This window comes from Tupaia chinensis, unplaced genomic scaffold, assembly GCF_000334495.1.
Source record: "Tupaia chinensis unplaced genomic scaffold, TupChi_1.0 Scaffold143631_1, whole genome shotgun sequence".
Classification (NCBI taxonomy): domain Eukaryota; kingdom Metazoa; phylum Chordata; class Mammalia; order Scandentia; family Tupaiidae; genus Tupaia; species Tupaia belangeri.
Genome location: NW_006203479.1, coordinates 839,893 through 856,158, shown reverse-complemented (window position 1 = coordinate 856,158; position 16,266 = coordinate 839,893). Strand labels below are relative to the sequence as shown.

The 16,266-nt window shown below is 43.0% G+C and overlaps 1 protein-coding gene across 2 annotated transcripts in view; it reads left to right on the top strand.

Moving 5' to 3' along the window:
- SMARCAD1 (SNF2 related chromatin remodeling ATPase with DExD box 1) overlaps positions 1-16,266 on the top strand; it is a 92,486-nt gene that overhangs the window by 10,189 nt on the left and 66,031 nt on the right. For both annotated transcript variants that reach the window (XM_006164496.3, XM_006164495.3), the window contains exon 3: positions 11,507-11,684. In XM_006164496.3, the coding sequence (XP_006164558.1) occupies positions 11,507-11,684 (178 nt within the window). The remainder of the gene's footprint in view (positions 1-11,506; positions 11,685-16,266) is intronic.

Here is a 16,266-nt window from a genome sequence, read left to right as displayed (position 1 = left end):
TTTTTTTTTTTTTTTGCTATATGGCGCATGTGCTCACCAGAGAGAGACAGAGAGACAGAAAGCGAGAAATCACCCCCCAGGGGGGATGGCCATGCTACAATCCCTTCTCCTTCATTCTCCTCTCGGGATCTTGGGCACACACGCACATGCGCCCAGCGTGAGTTTTAAGCCACTGGAGCTGGGACGCGAGCCATGGTCGACTACGTGGGAGTCCAGCAACATAGCCATTACGCTAACTGCTGGTCCCTAGGGGTGTTTTTTATGACATATATTTAATGATATTTGGTGATCAGTACGTAAAGATAGCTTAGATATTCAAATATTCTTTGCTTGGACAGTTGTGTGATTACCACTGAACTAGGAAGTGGGTCTAGGAGAAAGATACAAAGACGTATTGAGTTTATGTTACCTATCATATTTTAGTAGCAGGATAATAAATGGTTGACATTAGAGTTTGGAGCATGGAGTGTGATCTGGACCAGAGAACCAGTTGGGAATCATTTCTGTGGAGTTAAGAGACAACGATCTAAATAGGCGCCTAGTAAGAAATAGCATTTACTGATAAACAAAGGCAGGGAAATCAATGAAAATATCAACAGTAATTAGAATAGTGAAAATGCTAGTTGTCTGGAAGCCAAAGAAGAGAGTTTCCAGTTTGGTACATAGTGACTAGTATTAGATGCTATTGAAAAGTCAGGTTGTTTGGGAGACCTAAGCAACAGACCACTTTGCTTGGAAATTAAGTTGTTAATTTTTTGTTGTTGTTGTTGTTAAACAAGACTTTTGCAGTAGGGTGTGCATATTCCCTTGAGAGACAAAGAGACAGAAAGCGAGAAATCAACCTCCCAGAGGATATGGCCATAACTCGATCCCTTCTCCATTTTCCTCTTGGGATTTTGGGTATACACACTCAGCGTGAGTTTTAAGCCACTGGGTCTGGGACTCAAACCCTGGTCGTCTAGGTGGGAGTCCAGCGATGTAACCATTAAACCATCTGGTAATGGTTAAGCTGGTCCCAAGTTACTATTACTTTTTAACAGTGTCAGTAGAATGGTGTGGAGATAGTGACTATCAGGATTTAGAAAGCTATTCCTTCGGCTTGATAGGAAAGTAATCTCAAGGAAAGATGTTTAAGGATTATTAAAAGCTGAGCCTGGGACACCAGCAGATGGCATAATGGTTACGTTGTTGGGCTCCTAGTAGTCGGCCATGGTTTGAGTCCTAGACCCAGCAGTTTAAAACTCATGCCATGGAGACCAGCAGATGGAATAATGGTTACGTTGCTGGAATTCCATATAGTTCACTGCGGTTCGAGTTCTAGACCCAGTGGCTTAAACCTCATGCTGGGCACAAGTGCGTGCATGCCCAAGGTCCTCAGAGGAGAATGGAAAAGGAATAGGGATTGTGATGTGGCTGTTCCCCACCCCCACCCCCCGGGTAATTTCTTGTTATCTGTCTCTCTCTGGAGAGCGTGTCCTGTACCCCAAATCCTGAGGTATGTGAGGTATGGCTATCCTTGTCCCCCCACCCCCAGAATGGTGATTTCTTGATTTCTCTCTGCCTCTCTGGGGTGAGTACACTTGCCCTATAGCAAAAATCTCTTTAAAAATAAAACACAGCCTGCGGCCAGCAGTGGTGTGGTAGTTAAGGTGGCTGGATCCCTCCTGGCTGACTGTGGTTCCAGTGCCTTGAAAAACAAGCCCGGTACCTGCATGTGCCCCAGGGAATAGACACATTTCTCCTTGGGGCCAAGATGGAAGGAGATAAAAATAGATGGGTTCATTTTAGACTGACAGATCATTTTGTGCCTGCGTATGCATTTCTCCTCTTTTTAATTGTCAGAGGGTATGTGCACCACTAAAGAGAGGGACTTTTTTTTTGAGAAAGCCCACCTCCCATGGAGGTGTTTGTGTAACAATCCCTACTCCTTTTCTCCAGCCTGTTGGGATTTGGGTTGTGCACACAGAGGTACCTGGTGTAGTTTTCAAGCCACCAGGGCTGGGATTAAACCTGTATAGTCAGCCATGTGGGGTCTAGTTCCCTTAACCAGTAGGTTACAGGGCTGGCCTGGTGTATGCTTAACAAATTTATTTTCTTCAGTCTCCTAAAGTGGTGGCCACTCCAATTGTTTGGAGTCCAAACAATTCCCAGAAGTACTTGCCGTGCTGCATACAGACCGGATGATCTTGGCTAAGACACCAACTTTGTGAACTTCGCTCTTCATTGCCTGTCTTTGCATAGACGTTTCCCATGGTCCTTTTGTTATTTATTTACTTATTATTTTATATAATTTTAGTTTTTTTTTTTGAGAGTTTTTTGCTATAGGGTGTGTGCGCTTGCCAGAAAGACAGAAAACCCCAGGGGGGATGGTCACGCCGCAATCCCTTCTCCTCCATTCTCCTCTCGAAATCCTGGCCACGCTTGCACAGGCACCTGGCATGAATTTAAGACACCGGGTCTGGGACTCGATCCCCTGTCGACTACATGGGAGTCCAGCAACATAGCCATTACACCAATTGCTGGTCCCCCTGTGGTCCTTTTGAATGATGACGCAGAATGGATCATTTTAGATTCATATTTTTTTTTAAATTTTTTTTTGGAAAGGTTTTTCACTATAGGGCGCGTGCACTCGCTAGACAGAGAGAGACAGAGAGACAGAAAGCAAGAAATCACCCCCCGGGGGGATGGCTCCGCCGCAGTCCCTTCTCCTTCATTCTCCTCTCGGGATCTTGGGCACACACGCATGCACATATGCCCGGCATGAGTTTTAAGCCACCGGGTCCAGGACGCGAACCACAGTCGACTACGTGGGAGTCCAGCGACATAGCCATTACGCTAACTGCTGGTTCCCTAGATTCATAATTTTGTAACCACTGGGTGATACTCAGTTTTTATTAGGTATGTTTGACTGAATGTGAATCCTCATTATGTCTAGATAGTAATTCTGGTTTCTTCCCTTTTTTTTCCCCCAAGTTTTTGCTATAGGGTGCATACATAAGTTGGGAGGGGGAGTAAGAAATCACTCCTCTCCCTCCCCCCCCCAGAGAGATAGCTATGCTGCATTTCCTTCTCCATTCTCCTCTTGGGATTTTTGGCACAAATGCACATGTGCCTGGTGTGTTTTTCAAGCTGCCAGGTCCTGGACTCCAACTGTGTTGTCTTCCATATGGGATCCAACAGCCTTAACTTGCATGCCATGAGCTGGCCCAGTTATTCTGGTTTATTTTATTTTATTTTTTTAGAATTATCTTATTTAGCTGTGTTTATTTTAATTTTACCAGAGAGAGACAGAATTGGGGGAGAGGAGAGAAAGCAAGTTGCCAAACCACTGTTGGCCATGTAGGAGTCCATCGCTGTTAACCACCACGCCACCTGCTGGCCCCATTCATTCTGGTGTCTTAATGTCTGTTAAAGTTAGTGGGGAAGCAATTCTTGGTAAGAGTTTGTGTAGGGGCCAGCAGGTGACATGGTGGTTAAGGTATTGGACACTCCCACATGACCAACTATGGTTTGAGTCCTGGACCTGGTGGCTTACTTACTCTCTCTCTCTCTCTCTCTCTCTCTCGTGTCAAATTAAAATAAATGAATAAATAAATAAATTAAATAATTCTTTTAAAAAGAAAGGATTAGTGCAGAATTCTAGTAGAAAGTACAGTAAGTACCCCTATTTTAAATAAAATATCAAATGCATTTTTCTCACTTTCTCTCTCTCTCTCTCTCTCTCTCTCTCTCTCTCTCTCTCTCTCTCTCTCTCTCTTTCTCTCGCTCTCTCTCTCTCTCTCTCGTGTCAAATTAAAATAAATGAATAAATAAATAAATTAAATAATTCTTTTAAAAAGAAAGGATTAGTGCAGAATTCTAGTAGAAAGTACAGTAAGTACCCCTATTTTAAATAAAATATCAAATGCATTTTGAATGTACATCTTTTTTTTTTTTTTTTTTTTGAGAGATTTTCACTGTAGGGCGCGTGCGCTCGCCAGACAGACAGAGAGAGACATAGAGACAGAAAGCGAGAAATCACCCCCCAGGGGGGATGGTCACGCCGCAATCCCCTCTCCTCCATTCTCCTCTCGGGATCCTGGGCACGCACGCACACGCGCCCGGCGTGAGCTTTAAGCCACCGGGTCCGGGACACGAACCGCGGTCGACTACGTGGGAGGCCAGCGACATAGCCATTACGCTAACTGCTGGTTCCCTGAATGTACATCTTTTTGTCTTTTATCTTTCTCTACCTTTTTTACTTTACATGTTATAGTTGTTATTTTCTTTATTATGAAACATGAGAACAATGTAGTTACACAGTGCATTATATGATGCATCGTCTTTTATAATCCTTGTTTAGTTTTGATATTCTTTCAGGTTTTTTTCTGTGTATAGGCAAGGTTTATTATTGTTATTATTGTTAGAGAGTGTGTGTATTCACCAGAGACGGAGAGTGGGGAAAGAAAGAAAGAAAGCCACCAGGTCTGGGACGTGAAATGCAGTCAGCCATCCGAGAGTCCAGCCCCTTAACCACCATGCCACCTGCTGGCCCCTGTAGTCCAGATTTTGATTCTTAAAGGAGTATTATATTAACTATATATTGTAATACAACTTGGAGCTAATTAAAAAGGAGATATTTTGGGGCCAGCTGGTAATGTGTTGGTTAAGGCAACTGGATCCCACATGGCCAACTGCATAGTTTGAGTCCCGGGCCCAGCAGCTTGTAAACATGTTGGGTGCATATGTGTGTGCCCAGAATCTGGAGAGGAGAATGGAAGAGAAGGGGTTCTGGTGTGGCCATCCCCTCGGGGATGCTTTCTCATTTTTCATTCTCTCTCCACCCCCCATCCCCTGTGAGCATACCCCATAGCAAATTGAATGAATGAGTGAATGAATGAATGAATGAAAAGTAGATTATTTTTACACTTTCTGTGTCAGTCTAGGTTAGATATACTACTTTTAATATATTTTTTAAAGAATTATATTTATTTAACTATTTATTTATTTATTTAAAGTTGACCAGAGAGGGGCAGAGAGAGAGGAGGAAAGTAAGAAAACAAGCTGCCAGGTCCAGGACTTAAACTGTGATTGGCTGTGTGGGAGTCCAGTGCCCTTAACCACCATGCCACCTGCCAGCCCCTCCTCCCAGGATCTTCGACATGCACACACATGCTCCCATGATTTTGAGGCCACTGGTCCAGGACTTGAACCGTGTTCGGCCATGCAGGAGTGCAGTGATGTAATTGCTATGCCATCTGCTGGTCTCATGGCTTCTGAGCTTTGGATCTGTTCTCACAGGCATTCCCTACTATCTCTACAGATGTATTCGCCCAATTTTCTTCTATTATATCTGCATTTATTTTAATTGTGGTAAAATAAATTTAAGGTAAAAATCTACCATCCTAGCCACTTTTTGCACAGGATTCCAGTTTCCTCTCATCTTCAATAACACTCATTTGCCTGAATTTTTATATAAGCCATCATAATAGATATGAGTTGGTATTATGTTTTTAATTTTAAATTGGAGATGAAATTTATAAAGGGGGATAGTTTTCTCCTTTGTTCATTATTCACCCATTACTAGTCAGTTCTCTCAGACCATTTATTGAAATCAGTTTTTTTCTTTGTTTAAGTGTGATCATTATAGTACTAAATTCACATGTGTATTTTCATCTCTTGGGCTACTAATATTTCTCTAATCGGATTGTTTGCCAGATTATTTTAATACTTGTGGGGTTATAATGTATTTATTATGTATCCTAGATTTTGAGAGGTTTTTTGTTCTTGGCCTGAAAGTTGTTTAAAAATGGTTTCTATAGTTTTTATTTCTCCTTTTTAAAAATCTCCAAGTGGATAAGATTTTGCTCGCGTGTTTTTATTAACATTTATAGTTATGCATAACTTAATCATGGAATATGTTCTGAGAAATGTGTCATTAGGGGATTTTGGTCGTATACTTACACAAGCCCAGGCTTCTATGCTCCCAGGATAGCATGTTGCAATACTGAGTCCTGTGGGCACTTGTAAAATAATGGTACACTTTTCTGTATCTGAACGTATGTAAACATACAAACAGAACAACCAGAACAGGAAAAGGTATAGTAAAAATACAGTATGAAAAATGAAACCAGCCATGGTCTTGTGGTTGAGGGACCTGGATCCTACATGGCCAACCACACAGTTGAGTCCCACACCCGGTCGCTTATAAACATGCTGGATATATTTATAAACATGCGCAGAATCCCCAAAGGAGGCAGGAATGGGGGAGATGGGATTGTGATGGGACCATGACCCTTGGGAGATGCTTTCTCCCCCTCTCTTTCTGTCTCTCTGTCTCTCTCTGGCAAGCACATGAGCCTTCTGGGAATTTTTTGTTTTTTAATTAAAGGACCCCTTTAATAAAGGGACTCATGCTTTTAAAATGGTATGTTTTCAGGCTGGGACCACATGGGAGTCCCTGCTTCAGTTCCTAGTCCAGTGTAAAGATTGGGCATTACTGTCATTCCAGCTAAGAGATTGAGGCAGGAGGATCACGATGGGGTGAGACAGACTCTTAAAAAACCAGGCTCAGCAGATGGTGTAATGGTGATGTTCCCGGACTCCCATGTAGTCAACCGCAGTTCAAATCCCAGATCCTGCAGCTTAGTTGTGCTGGGCGCATGTGCATGCTGTGCCCAAAATTCCAAGAGGAGAAGGGAGAAGGGATCACAGCTTGGCCATCCCCTTGGGGGGGTGGGCAGATTTCTCGCTTTCTCTCTGTCTCTGGTGAAAAATAAGAAACCAATAAACAGTGATACACTTGTATAGAGCACTTAGCATAAATAGGACTTGTAGGACTGGAAGATGCTTTGAATACGTGAGTTAGTGAATGGGAAGGCCTAGGACATTAGACTTTATAAATACTGTATACTTAGGATATACTACCTGTATAAAAAATTGTTTCTTTCTCAAATAACAAATTAACCTTAGCTCACTGTAACTTTATTATTTTTTTATTTTTTTTGAGAGGTTTTTTCGCTATAGGGCGCGTGCGCTCTCCAGACAGAGACAGAGAGACAGAAAGCGAGAAATCACCTCCCAGGGGGGATAGTCATGCCGCAATCCCTTCTCCTCCATTCTCCTCTCGGGATCTTGGGCACGCACGCACACGCGCCTGGCGTGAGTTTTAAGCCACCCGGTCCAGGACGCAAACCGCAGTTGACTACGTGGGAGTCCAGTGACATAGCCATTACGCTAACTGCTGGTTCCCTGTAACTTTATTTTTATATTTGACTCTTTTGTAATAACGCTTAGCTAAAAAAAAAAAACATTTTGTAGAGCTGTACAAAACTAAGTTTTTTTTGAGGGGGAGGAAGACATTTCTGGTTTTTTTTTTTTGTTTGTTTGTTTTGTTTTGAGAGGTTTTTGCTATAGGGCACGTGCGCTCGCCAGACAGACAGAGACAGAAAGTAAGAAATCACCACCCAGGGGGGATGGTCACGCCGCAATCCCTTCTCCTCCATTCTCCTCTCGGGATCCTGGGCACGCACGCACACGCACCCAGCGTGAGTTTTAAGCCACCGGATCTGGGATATGAACCACGGTCGACTACGTGGGAGTCCAGCGACACAGCCATTACGCTAACTGCTGGTTCCCTGGAGACGTTTTTGCTATAGAGTGAATGTGCTCGCCAGACAGAGAGTGACAGAAAACGAGAAATCACTTCCTAGGGGGATGGCCACGCCACAGTCCCTTCTCCATTTTCCTCTCTGGATCTTGGACACACATGCACACACACCCGGCCTGAGGTTTAAGCCACCAGGTCTGGGACTCGAACCGCTGTCAACTACATGGGAGTCCAACAACATAGCCATTACGCTAACTGCTGGTGCCAATAAATAAATATTTAAACATTTTCTCTGTTTATGTTTTTTCTAAATGGTAAGTATCATAGATAAAACTGATATGTACAAAAGCTTTTTGGGACTCTCAGGGCTTTATATTTTAGATTAGTGCTTTTTATTTTATTTTATTTTAAGAATTATTTTATTTAACTTTTATTTATTCATATGTTTATTTATATTTTTAATTTGACCAGAGGTGGACAGGGACAAGGAGGGAGAGAGAAAGTGAGAAAGCAAGCCACCAGGTCTGGGACTTGAACTGCAGTTGGCCATGTGGGAGTCCAGCACCCTCAGTCACCACACCACCTGCTGGCCCCTAGATTAGTGCTTTTTAAAACAGGTCCTCACTATCACAATCCTGCCTCAGCCTCTGAGCTGGGACTGCAGGTGCACACCACCACTCTTAACTTTTCTTCATATTGGATGTCATTATGTGGTCCAGGCCATCCTTGACCTTGTGATCCTCTTGCCTCAAGCTCCTGGGTCACTGGGATTACAGGTACATACCACCACCATATTTGGCCCTTAGCAAACCTGAGCTTCCCACGTGGTCTCAGCCTTGCAGCACAGAGTCTCAGCAGCATGTGTCCCCGCGAGTAGGCTGGAGCTCCTGGTTTTTAAGAGTACAAAGTGGCCATGAGTTTGAGAAATGTGGCTATCGTAACTGCCTCAGTTTCCTCTGTGATCACTTGCAGGTCGGACTTGAGGTGCTGCGTGCTTCAGTGCAGTGTGATGTTCAGTGTGCATGTGCGTTTTGACAGCACATATTTAGCAACAGCGCTAAGTAATTGAGTACATGATGGGGGGTGAGCCAAATTATATTTTTTCCTTTATTCTTTTTCTGTCCTGTTAAGTTAGTGTATTAAGGGTTAATGCTAACGATCGGCATTTCTTCACCTTGCTTTTCATAATGAATCTATAAGGGGAGAAAAGTTAAGAATGCATGTAGAACCACTGTCAGGAAATTTTAGTTCTAATCCACATTAATAAAAAACGTTAGGAACCCCCAACCCCACCATCAGGCATTAAAATGGCTAGTTTTGAAAAGAGTATTCTTTATTTTGAAAGGGGAGTCTGTAAAGAAATCAGACAATTCAAATCATTGTCCCATAGCCTCTCTAAAATATCAGAAAGTAGGAGAGACAGATGCTGTTGTTAAATATTGAACTGGTGTACATTAGCTTTAAATCAAATTTTTGATTCAGCAAAGATCTAACTTTTTAATTTTATGTCTGAGTTGTGACTATCAGGAGTAGTTTATAAAATCAGAGTCCATGGGACTCTAGGTTAGAGTTGAACGGTAGTTTTATTACTTTACTTAACTACTGGATTTTGTAGGTGTCTTCACATGTATAGCAATTAACAGCTGATTTATTCTGACACAGAATTCTTCACTCAGGTTGCACTTAACATTTATAAAACTAATTTTCCTTTGAAAAAAATGTGGTTTGCATTTCAGTATATTTCTGTTGTAGGAAGTGAAGATGTCAACGTCCTCCAGAACATCCTGTAGTTATGTAGTACTTGATCGATGTTATTTACAGATACAGCTCATGAGCCTCAGTAATAATTGATTACTATAGTTTTTCGACCGTTTTGGAGGAAGCTAACACCAGTAATAACAGTTTTACTAATTAGACTTGCAGAGTTGGATTTCAGACCTGCTATGTCCTGCTATGTGCTTTTGGGCATGTTGCCTTTTCTCTTTAAACCTTATCTGTAAAACAGTGGTGGACTATTGTGTTGTGTATCCCTGAGGATTATTACAAAGATTAATTATCTATTATATTTGAGGATTTGATAATGGCCTAGAAAGTAGTCAATGGCAGCCATTGTTTTTTTTTTTTTTTTTTTTGAGAGATTTTCACTATAGGGCGCGTGCGCTCGCCAGACAGACAGAGAGAGACATAGAGACAGAAAGCGAGAAATCACCCCCCAGGGGGGATGGTCACGCTGCAATCCCTTCTCCTCCATTCTCCTCTCGGGATCTTGGGCACGCACGCACACGCGCCCAGCGTGAGTTTTTTAAGCCACTGGGTCCGGGACACGAACCGCGGTTGACTACGTGGGAGTCCAGCGACATAGCCATTACGCTAACTGCTGGTTCCCGGCAGCCATTGGTTTTTGAACATTGCATTTTAGACCTACTCACCAGCTCAAGGCAGTATTTTCACTTTAATATGAATTTCTTAAATCTGTTCTCTTCCTCCTTGAAAGAGGAATTCCATAAAGGAAAGTGATTTTACTGCAAGAAGGGAGAATGATTTAGGAACTCAGTCCTCGAAGAGAGGAGTTCTCCCATCTTTATTTACAGTGGAATGTGTGCGCACACGTTGAAGAGTGAGAGAAACAGGAGAAAGTGAGAGGAGCAGCCTCCGCAGTCTGGCCGTGCCGCCATCCCCTTGACTCCGGCCCTCTGAGTCTGGGCACTTGCCGGGGACCAGCATGTTCCGGGCTGACCAGGCTGGGGATTCGAAACACACTTGCCCTGTGGGGTCCAGCCCCTGTCGAGTAGCACATTACTAGTGCACCACAGAGCCAGCTGAGAGAAGATTTTGGTATAATCCTTTACTGGCTTGTTTTGCACAGGTAAGTAATTCACAGACTTCCAGAATACCACAGACTGAGTGACTTAAACAAAAGTGATTTATTTTCTCGCAATCTGGAGGCTAGAGTTCCAAATCAAGTTGGTGGAAGGTTTGATTTCTTGCAGGGTCTCTCTCTGGCTTGTAAGGCGGCCACCTTCCGGCCCTGTCCTCACATGACCTTTCCTCTCTTTGTGTCCTTGCTGTCCTCCCGCTTGTAAAGTCACCAGATATCAGATTAGGAGCCTCCTAGACACCTCACTGTAACTTGATCATTTATTTGACGGCCCTGTTTCCAAAACAGTCACACAAAATAGGGCCCACCCATATGCATTTAATCTTTACTTTTTAATTACCAGAGGGTACTGTGTTCACCAGAGAGTCAGGGAAACAGAGAGAGGAGAAAAAGGAGAAAGCATGGTCACACTGCAATCTCTCCTTTATTTCTCCATCCCGTCAGGGTTTGGGGCATGTGTACATGCACAGACATATACACACACACACACAGGTCCAGCATGATTTTCAAGATGCGTGGGCTGGGATTCAAACCATGGTCTGTTATGTGGTACCTGGCTCTAACCTCTAGACAGTTGGGCTAACCTTATTTTTTTTGGGGGGGTGGTTTGGTATAGGGCACCGTGTGCTTGCCAGAAAGACAGAGATAGAGAGACAGAAAGCAAGAAATCACTCCACAGAGGGGAGGCCACGCTGCAATCCCTTCTCTCTTCTCCTCTTGGGATCTTGGGCACACACGCACACGTGCCCAGCATGAGTTTAAGCCACCAGGTCTGGGACTTGAACTGTGGTCAACTACATGGGAGTCTAGTGACATAGCCATTATGCTAACTGCTGGTCCCTGGGGGTGATTTCTTAATCACTCGTGCTCTCTGTCTCTTTCCAATGAGTACACATGCCCTATGGCAAAACCTAAAAATTTAAAAATAGAAACTATGAATGAGCTAAATTAGATTGTTTGCTCATGATTATAATTATCAAAAAGAAATTTTTTAATTTTTAATTTCCTCAAAATGCCTTTCTGCTTTTTGTTTTTTGTAGAGGACTCAAGTGTTCCAGAACCTCCAGATAATGAACGAAAAACAAGTATATCCTATTTCGAGAATCAAAAAGGAATACAGTATATTGATTTGTCTTCTGATAGTGAAGATGTCGTTTCCCCAAATTGCTCCAGTACAGTTCAAGAGAAGAAATTCAACAAAGACACAGTAATTATAGTGTAAGCCACTTAATTGATTAATGTATACAATGTTCTTTTTCAGGAAATTAATTTGAAATATTTTGGTGACTTCCTTTTTTCCTTTTGCCTTTCTTGATCATATTTTGGTTATTTTTCCAAATTACAGATATGCAGAGATTCTATGTGTGTGTGTGTGTGTGTGTGCACATATATGTGTATGTTTCTAGGTGATTCTTTAATGTTTTAGTGAGAAAAAGATTTAATTTATTTTAACCTTCTCTAGGTAGGATAATTATAACTGGTACCATCGATCATCTCTAACTGTTTCATCATTTGTTTCATCACTTGAATCACCGTTTTAACATAGTTATTGGTTGCATTCTACGGCTAGGCACCATTTGATGATTAGAAATACAGCAGTGAACAAACCAGTCCCTGCCTTCGTGGACCTTGTGTACTAGTCAAGTAGAAAGATAATAAAGCATGTAGCGTGTCAGAGAATAAGTATTACGGGCTACCAGCAAGAGAATGGGGGGTTTAGGGTCAGGACCTGGTTTCTGAGCAGCACTGTTGGGAAAGGCTTCATTGAGAAGATGATTCAGGAGCAGAGATGTGAAGGGAGTAAGAGATCCAAGTAGATACAGGAGGTGGGGTACTCCAGGTATTCAGAATAGCATTTTCAGCTCCTCTGAGGAGGTGTTAGGCCTGGTCCTTCTGAGGAAAGTGGGAGGCAAATAAATGATACAGAGGAAAGGCCCTGAGATCACAGAATAAGGAGTGGGGTAGGAGCAGCTGAATTATGTTCAATTCATAGGCTGTGTGATTTTTATTCTGAATGAGATAGGAAGTCCATGCAGTGCATTGAGCAGTGGAGGAAAATGATCTGACCTAAATGGGGAAAATGTCTTTTTTTTAATAATCATAATCTTGTTTATATTGCATTGAATCACATATCTTTACAGTATATTACATCGCTTTTTTCAAAAGGAATACCTTGCATATCAGTCAAGACAAAGACATTATTATCCACATCATCATCAAATCGCTTTTCATCATTTTTTTCCCAATTGTTAAGATTTTTTTTTTAATCATTTTTTATTTAACTTTGTTTATTTTAATTTGACCAGAGAAGGACAGGGAGAGAAAGTGAGAAAGCAAGCTGCCAGATCTGGGACTTAAACTGCAGTCCCATGTGGGAGTCCATTGCCCTTAACCGCCATGCCTCCTGCCAGCCCCAGATAAAGGTCTTTGTGGCTATAGGGGAGCAGTAGTAGAAGCACGAATCCCTCTGGAATAACCAGCAGAAGATGACGGAGACTTAGCCCAGCCCAGTGCTTGTGGAAGTAATAGGAAGTGGTTAGATTCGGCACATACTTTGAAGGTAGAGCAGAGAGAATTCGTTGATGTATTTCATGTAGATTGGAAGAGACAGGCATTGGGGATAACCCCAAAATTTTTGTCCTGAGCAGCTGTAAAGATGGAGTTACCATTTACTGGGATAAGGAAGACTTTATGGTGTGGACAGAGGAAGACCTTTTGAAAGAATATTGAGAAGACTCTTAGATATCTATGTAGTTATTTAATTTGTGACATTGGAAATTCGTAGAGAGGTTTGGGTAACATGTAAATTAAGAGTCAGCAGAGCATTGATGGGCTCTCGGTCACTAAAACTCACTAAGGTACACTAACAGTGTACCTCGAGAAGAGATCACTTGGTGAGATACTAAGGCGGGGAACTCTGGCTTTTATGATCAGGGAGATGGGAGCAGAATCTATAGATCATCCTAAGGTCAGCCACCAAGGTAACAGACAAGTCAGAAAGTCATGTGGTCTTCTCGAAGCCGAGTGAAGGAAAGCGTCAAAAGGAGTGAGGTGTCAGGACTGTCCGTTGCTGCTGATGAGATGAGGACATTCTCTCAGAGTGAACTTTCTGCAGTCTTGATAAATGTGCTTTATCCTGAAGAAAATAAAAAATAGTGATGATCCTGAATAATCATAAGGAAAACATGAATTTGGAGACCGTTTTATTACTTTTTATCTTGAAAAATACTTTAAACTTACAGAGAAATGCAAAAATAGTCAGTTCCCACGATCTTTTCAAAATGGATCACTTAGGAAAGAATAAAAGCTTCTAGCAGAGTGGAAGGGGATGCCCAAATGGATCACCTCCTGGGGAAGGAGTAGCCTAGCTTTATAGGCCCTTACAAACAAGAAGAGAAAAAAAACTATCTGAAAACTATTTTTTGTCTAAAGAGCAGGAAAAGAAACTTTTTTTTTTTTAGAGAGATTTTTGCTATAGGGCATGTGTGTTCACCAGAGAGACAAAGAGAGACAGAAAGCGAGAAATCACCCCCCTAGGAGAAATTGCTATGCTGCAGTCCCTTCTCCTCCATTCTCCTCTGTCCCGACCCGCAGGACAGTCAAACAGGTTTCTGAGGGAAGGAGTGAGAGAGGGGACGAATGGCACAATGTTACAGCACCGGGAAGACATAGTGTTACAGCTCTTCAGGGTCCTCCGTTTATTGCGTGCCAGGGATCGTGGTTATATACATGTTGGTGGGCGGTGACTGGTTAAATGAAGGATTGTAAAAGGTGGGTTATGATTGGTTGCTTTTGTGGACCAATCATGAGGTGCCGGATATGCAAATCTGAGGGATTCTTGTGTCCAGAGTATGGTTTTGAAGGTGAGGTTTTGAAGGGGAGCCAATCATGGCCTTTGTCATTGTGTAATTGTTTGCTCTCTGAGCCTAAGATGGCAATAGTAAGAGACTCATGAAAATGGCCTCAGCAGACTCTCTGGTGCACAGCCTCCCACACTCCTCTATAGATTTTGGACACGCATGCACATGCACCTGGCACAAGTTTGAAGCCTCTGGGTCTGGGACTTGAACATGTGGAAGTCCAGCACCTTAACCATTATGCAATCTACTGGTCCGAAGAAATTTTCTTTTAAGACATGCCAATGAAGGGAGTGTTGTGTTGCCGGGGAGTTCTGAGTTAATCATGGTCTTTGAGTTGGACGGTTTTCTCAGGACTACAGTTAACTTGTCTGTTTCTAGCCTAGTTAGCAGATGGTTTTAAATTTTAGAAACAGGAAAGAAGAGTATATTGTTTAAGGTCTTTCCTGCTCCTGTTTTCAGACCAGGAGACATTACACTCTGGATTTGGAATGTAGTAATGAGAGGAAAAGTGTTGGCTTTTGTTTTCATTATCTTAATCAGGCTGCAAGCGGTTTTGTGCATAAGCAAGTAGTGAGAACTAGTCATTGATTTTTGGTGAGAGCACCAGAGGATTTCTATTAAAGGCTTGACTATAGTTGGGACCAGCAGTTAGCATAATGGCTATGTCGCTGGATTCCCATGTAATTGACCGTGGTTCAAGTCCCAGACCCCATGGCTTAAACTCACACCGGGCGCGTGTGCGTGTGTGCCCAACATCCTAAGAGTAGAAAGGAGAAAGGATTGCAGCATGGCCATCTCCCCAGGGGGTGATTTCTCGCTTTCTGTCTCTCTGTTTCTCTCTCTCTGGCGAGCCCACGCGCCTTATAGCAAAAACCTCTCCAAAAAAATACGGCTTGACTATCGTGAATCATGTTGTCTCATGTTCTCCACTCTGTGGACTCCTTACCTTTCCACGTAGCCAGAGAGCTCACTCTTACTTCATAGTTAATGTTGCTCCACATTTACTCTGTTACTCTTTATTATTTTCCTTATTCTTTTTAGAGCATGTGTATGCACATGTGACAGTGAAAGACAGGAGCGGGGAGTGGGTGATGAAGGATGACGAGTGGACAGACAAGTACCCTCCACAATCTGGTCATGCCATGATCTGGACAGATCTTGGGCACTTGTGCATGTGACTGGCATGTTTCAGGTTGTCCAGGTAAAAATTAGAACCATGGTTGCCATATGGGATCTGACTTCTCCTAAGTAGCACATTAATTGCTGTACCACAGAGACAGCCCATCCTCTTCATAAATAATAATTACAGTTATTATTGAGCGAGAGAGACAGAGAGACAGAGTGTGTGAGCACTCCCCAGTGGGGCACAGTCTCACCACAGTCCTTTTTCCTCCAGTCCTCCTTCCCACAGGCACATGCACCCAGCTTGTTTTTCTAGCAGCCTGGGCTGGGGTTCGAGCTGTGTGTGGTTGGCTGTGTGAGATCCAGCTCCTAAGACTGCTGAGCTATGGAACTGGCCCTTGTCCCATAGTTTATTTTGTCAGTTTCCTTTTAGGCATTTCGTTGTCAGGGTTTCTTAAGCTTGCCATGATTGATATTTGGAGCCAGATAATGCTTTGTTGTGAGAGGCTTCCTGTACATGGTTTTTAGTTGGGCATCATCTCTGACCTCTACCCACTAGGTGCCCACTACCCACCTCTCTAGTCGAGACAGTCAAAAATGTCTCCAGACATTGCCAGCTCTTCTTTGGCAGCAAAGACACCCTCCTTTTGAGAACTGCTGATATAACCAGAAACTAGGGGCTGACAAGTGGCATGGTGATTAAGGGTGCTGAACTCCCACATGGCCTGCTGCGGTTCGAGTCCCAGATCTGGCAGCTTGCTTTCTCCCCACCCCGCCCCCCCCCACCACACACACACACTGTGCCTCTCTGGTTAAGC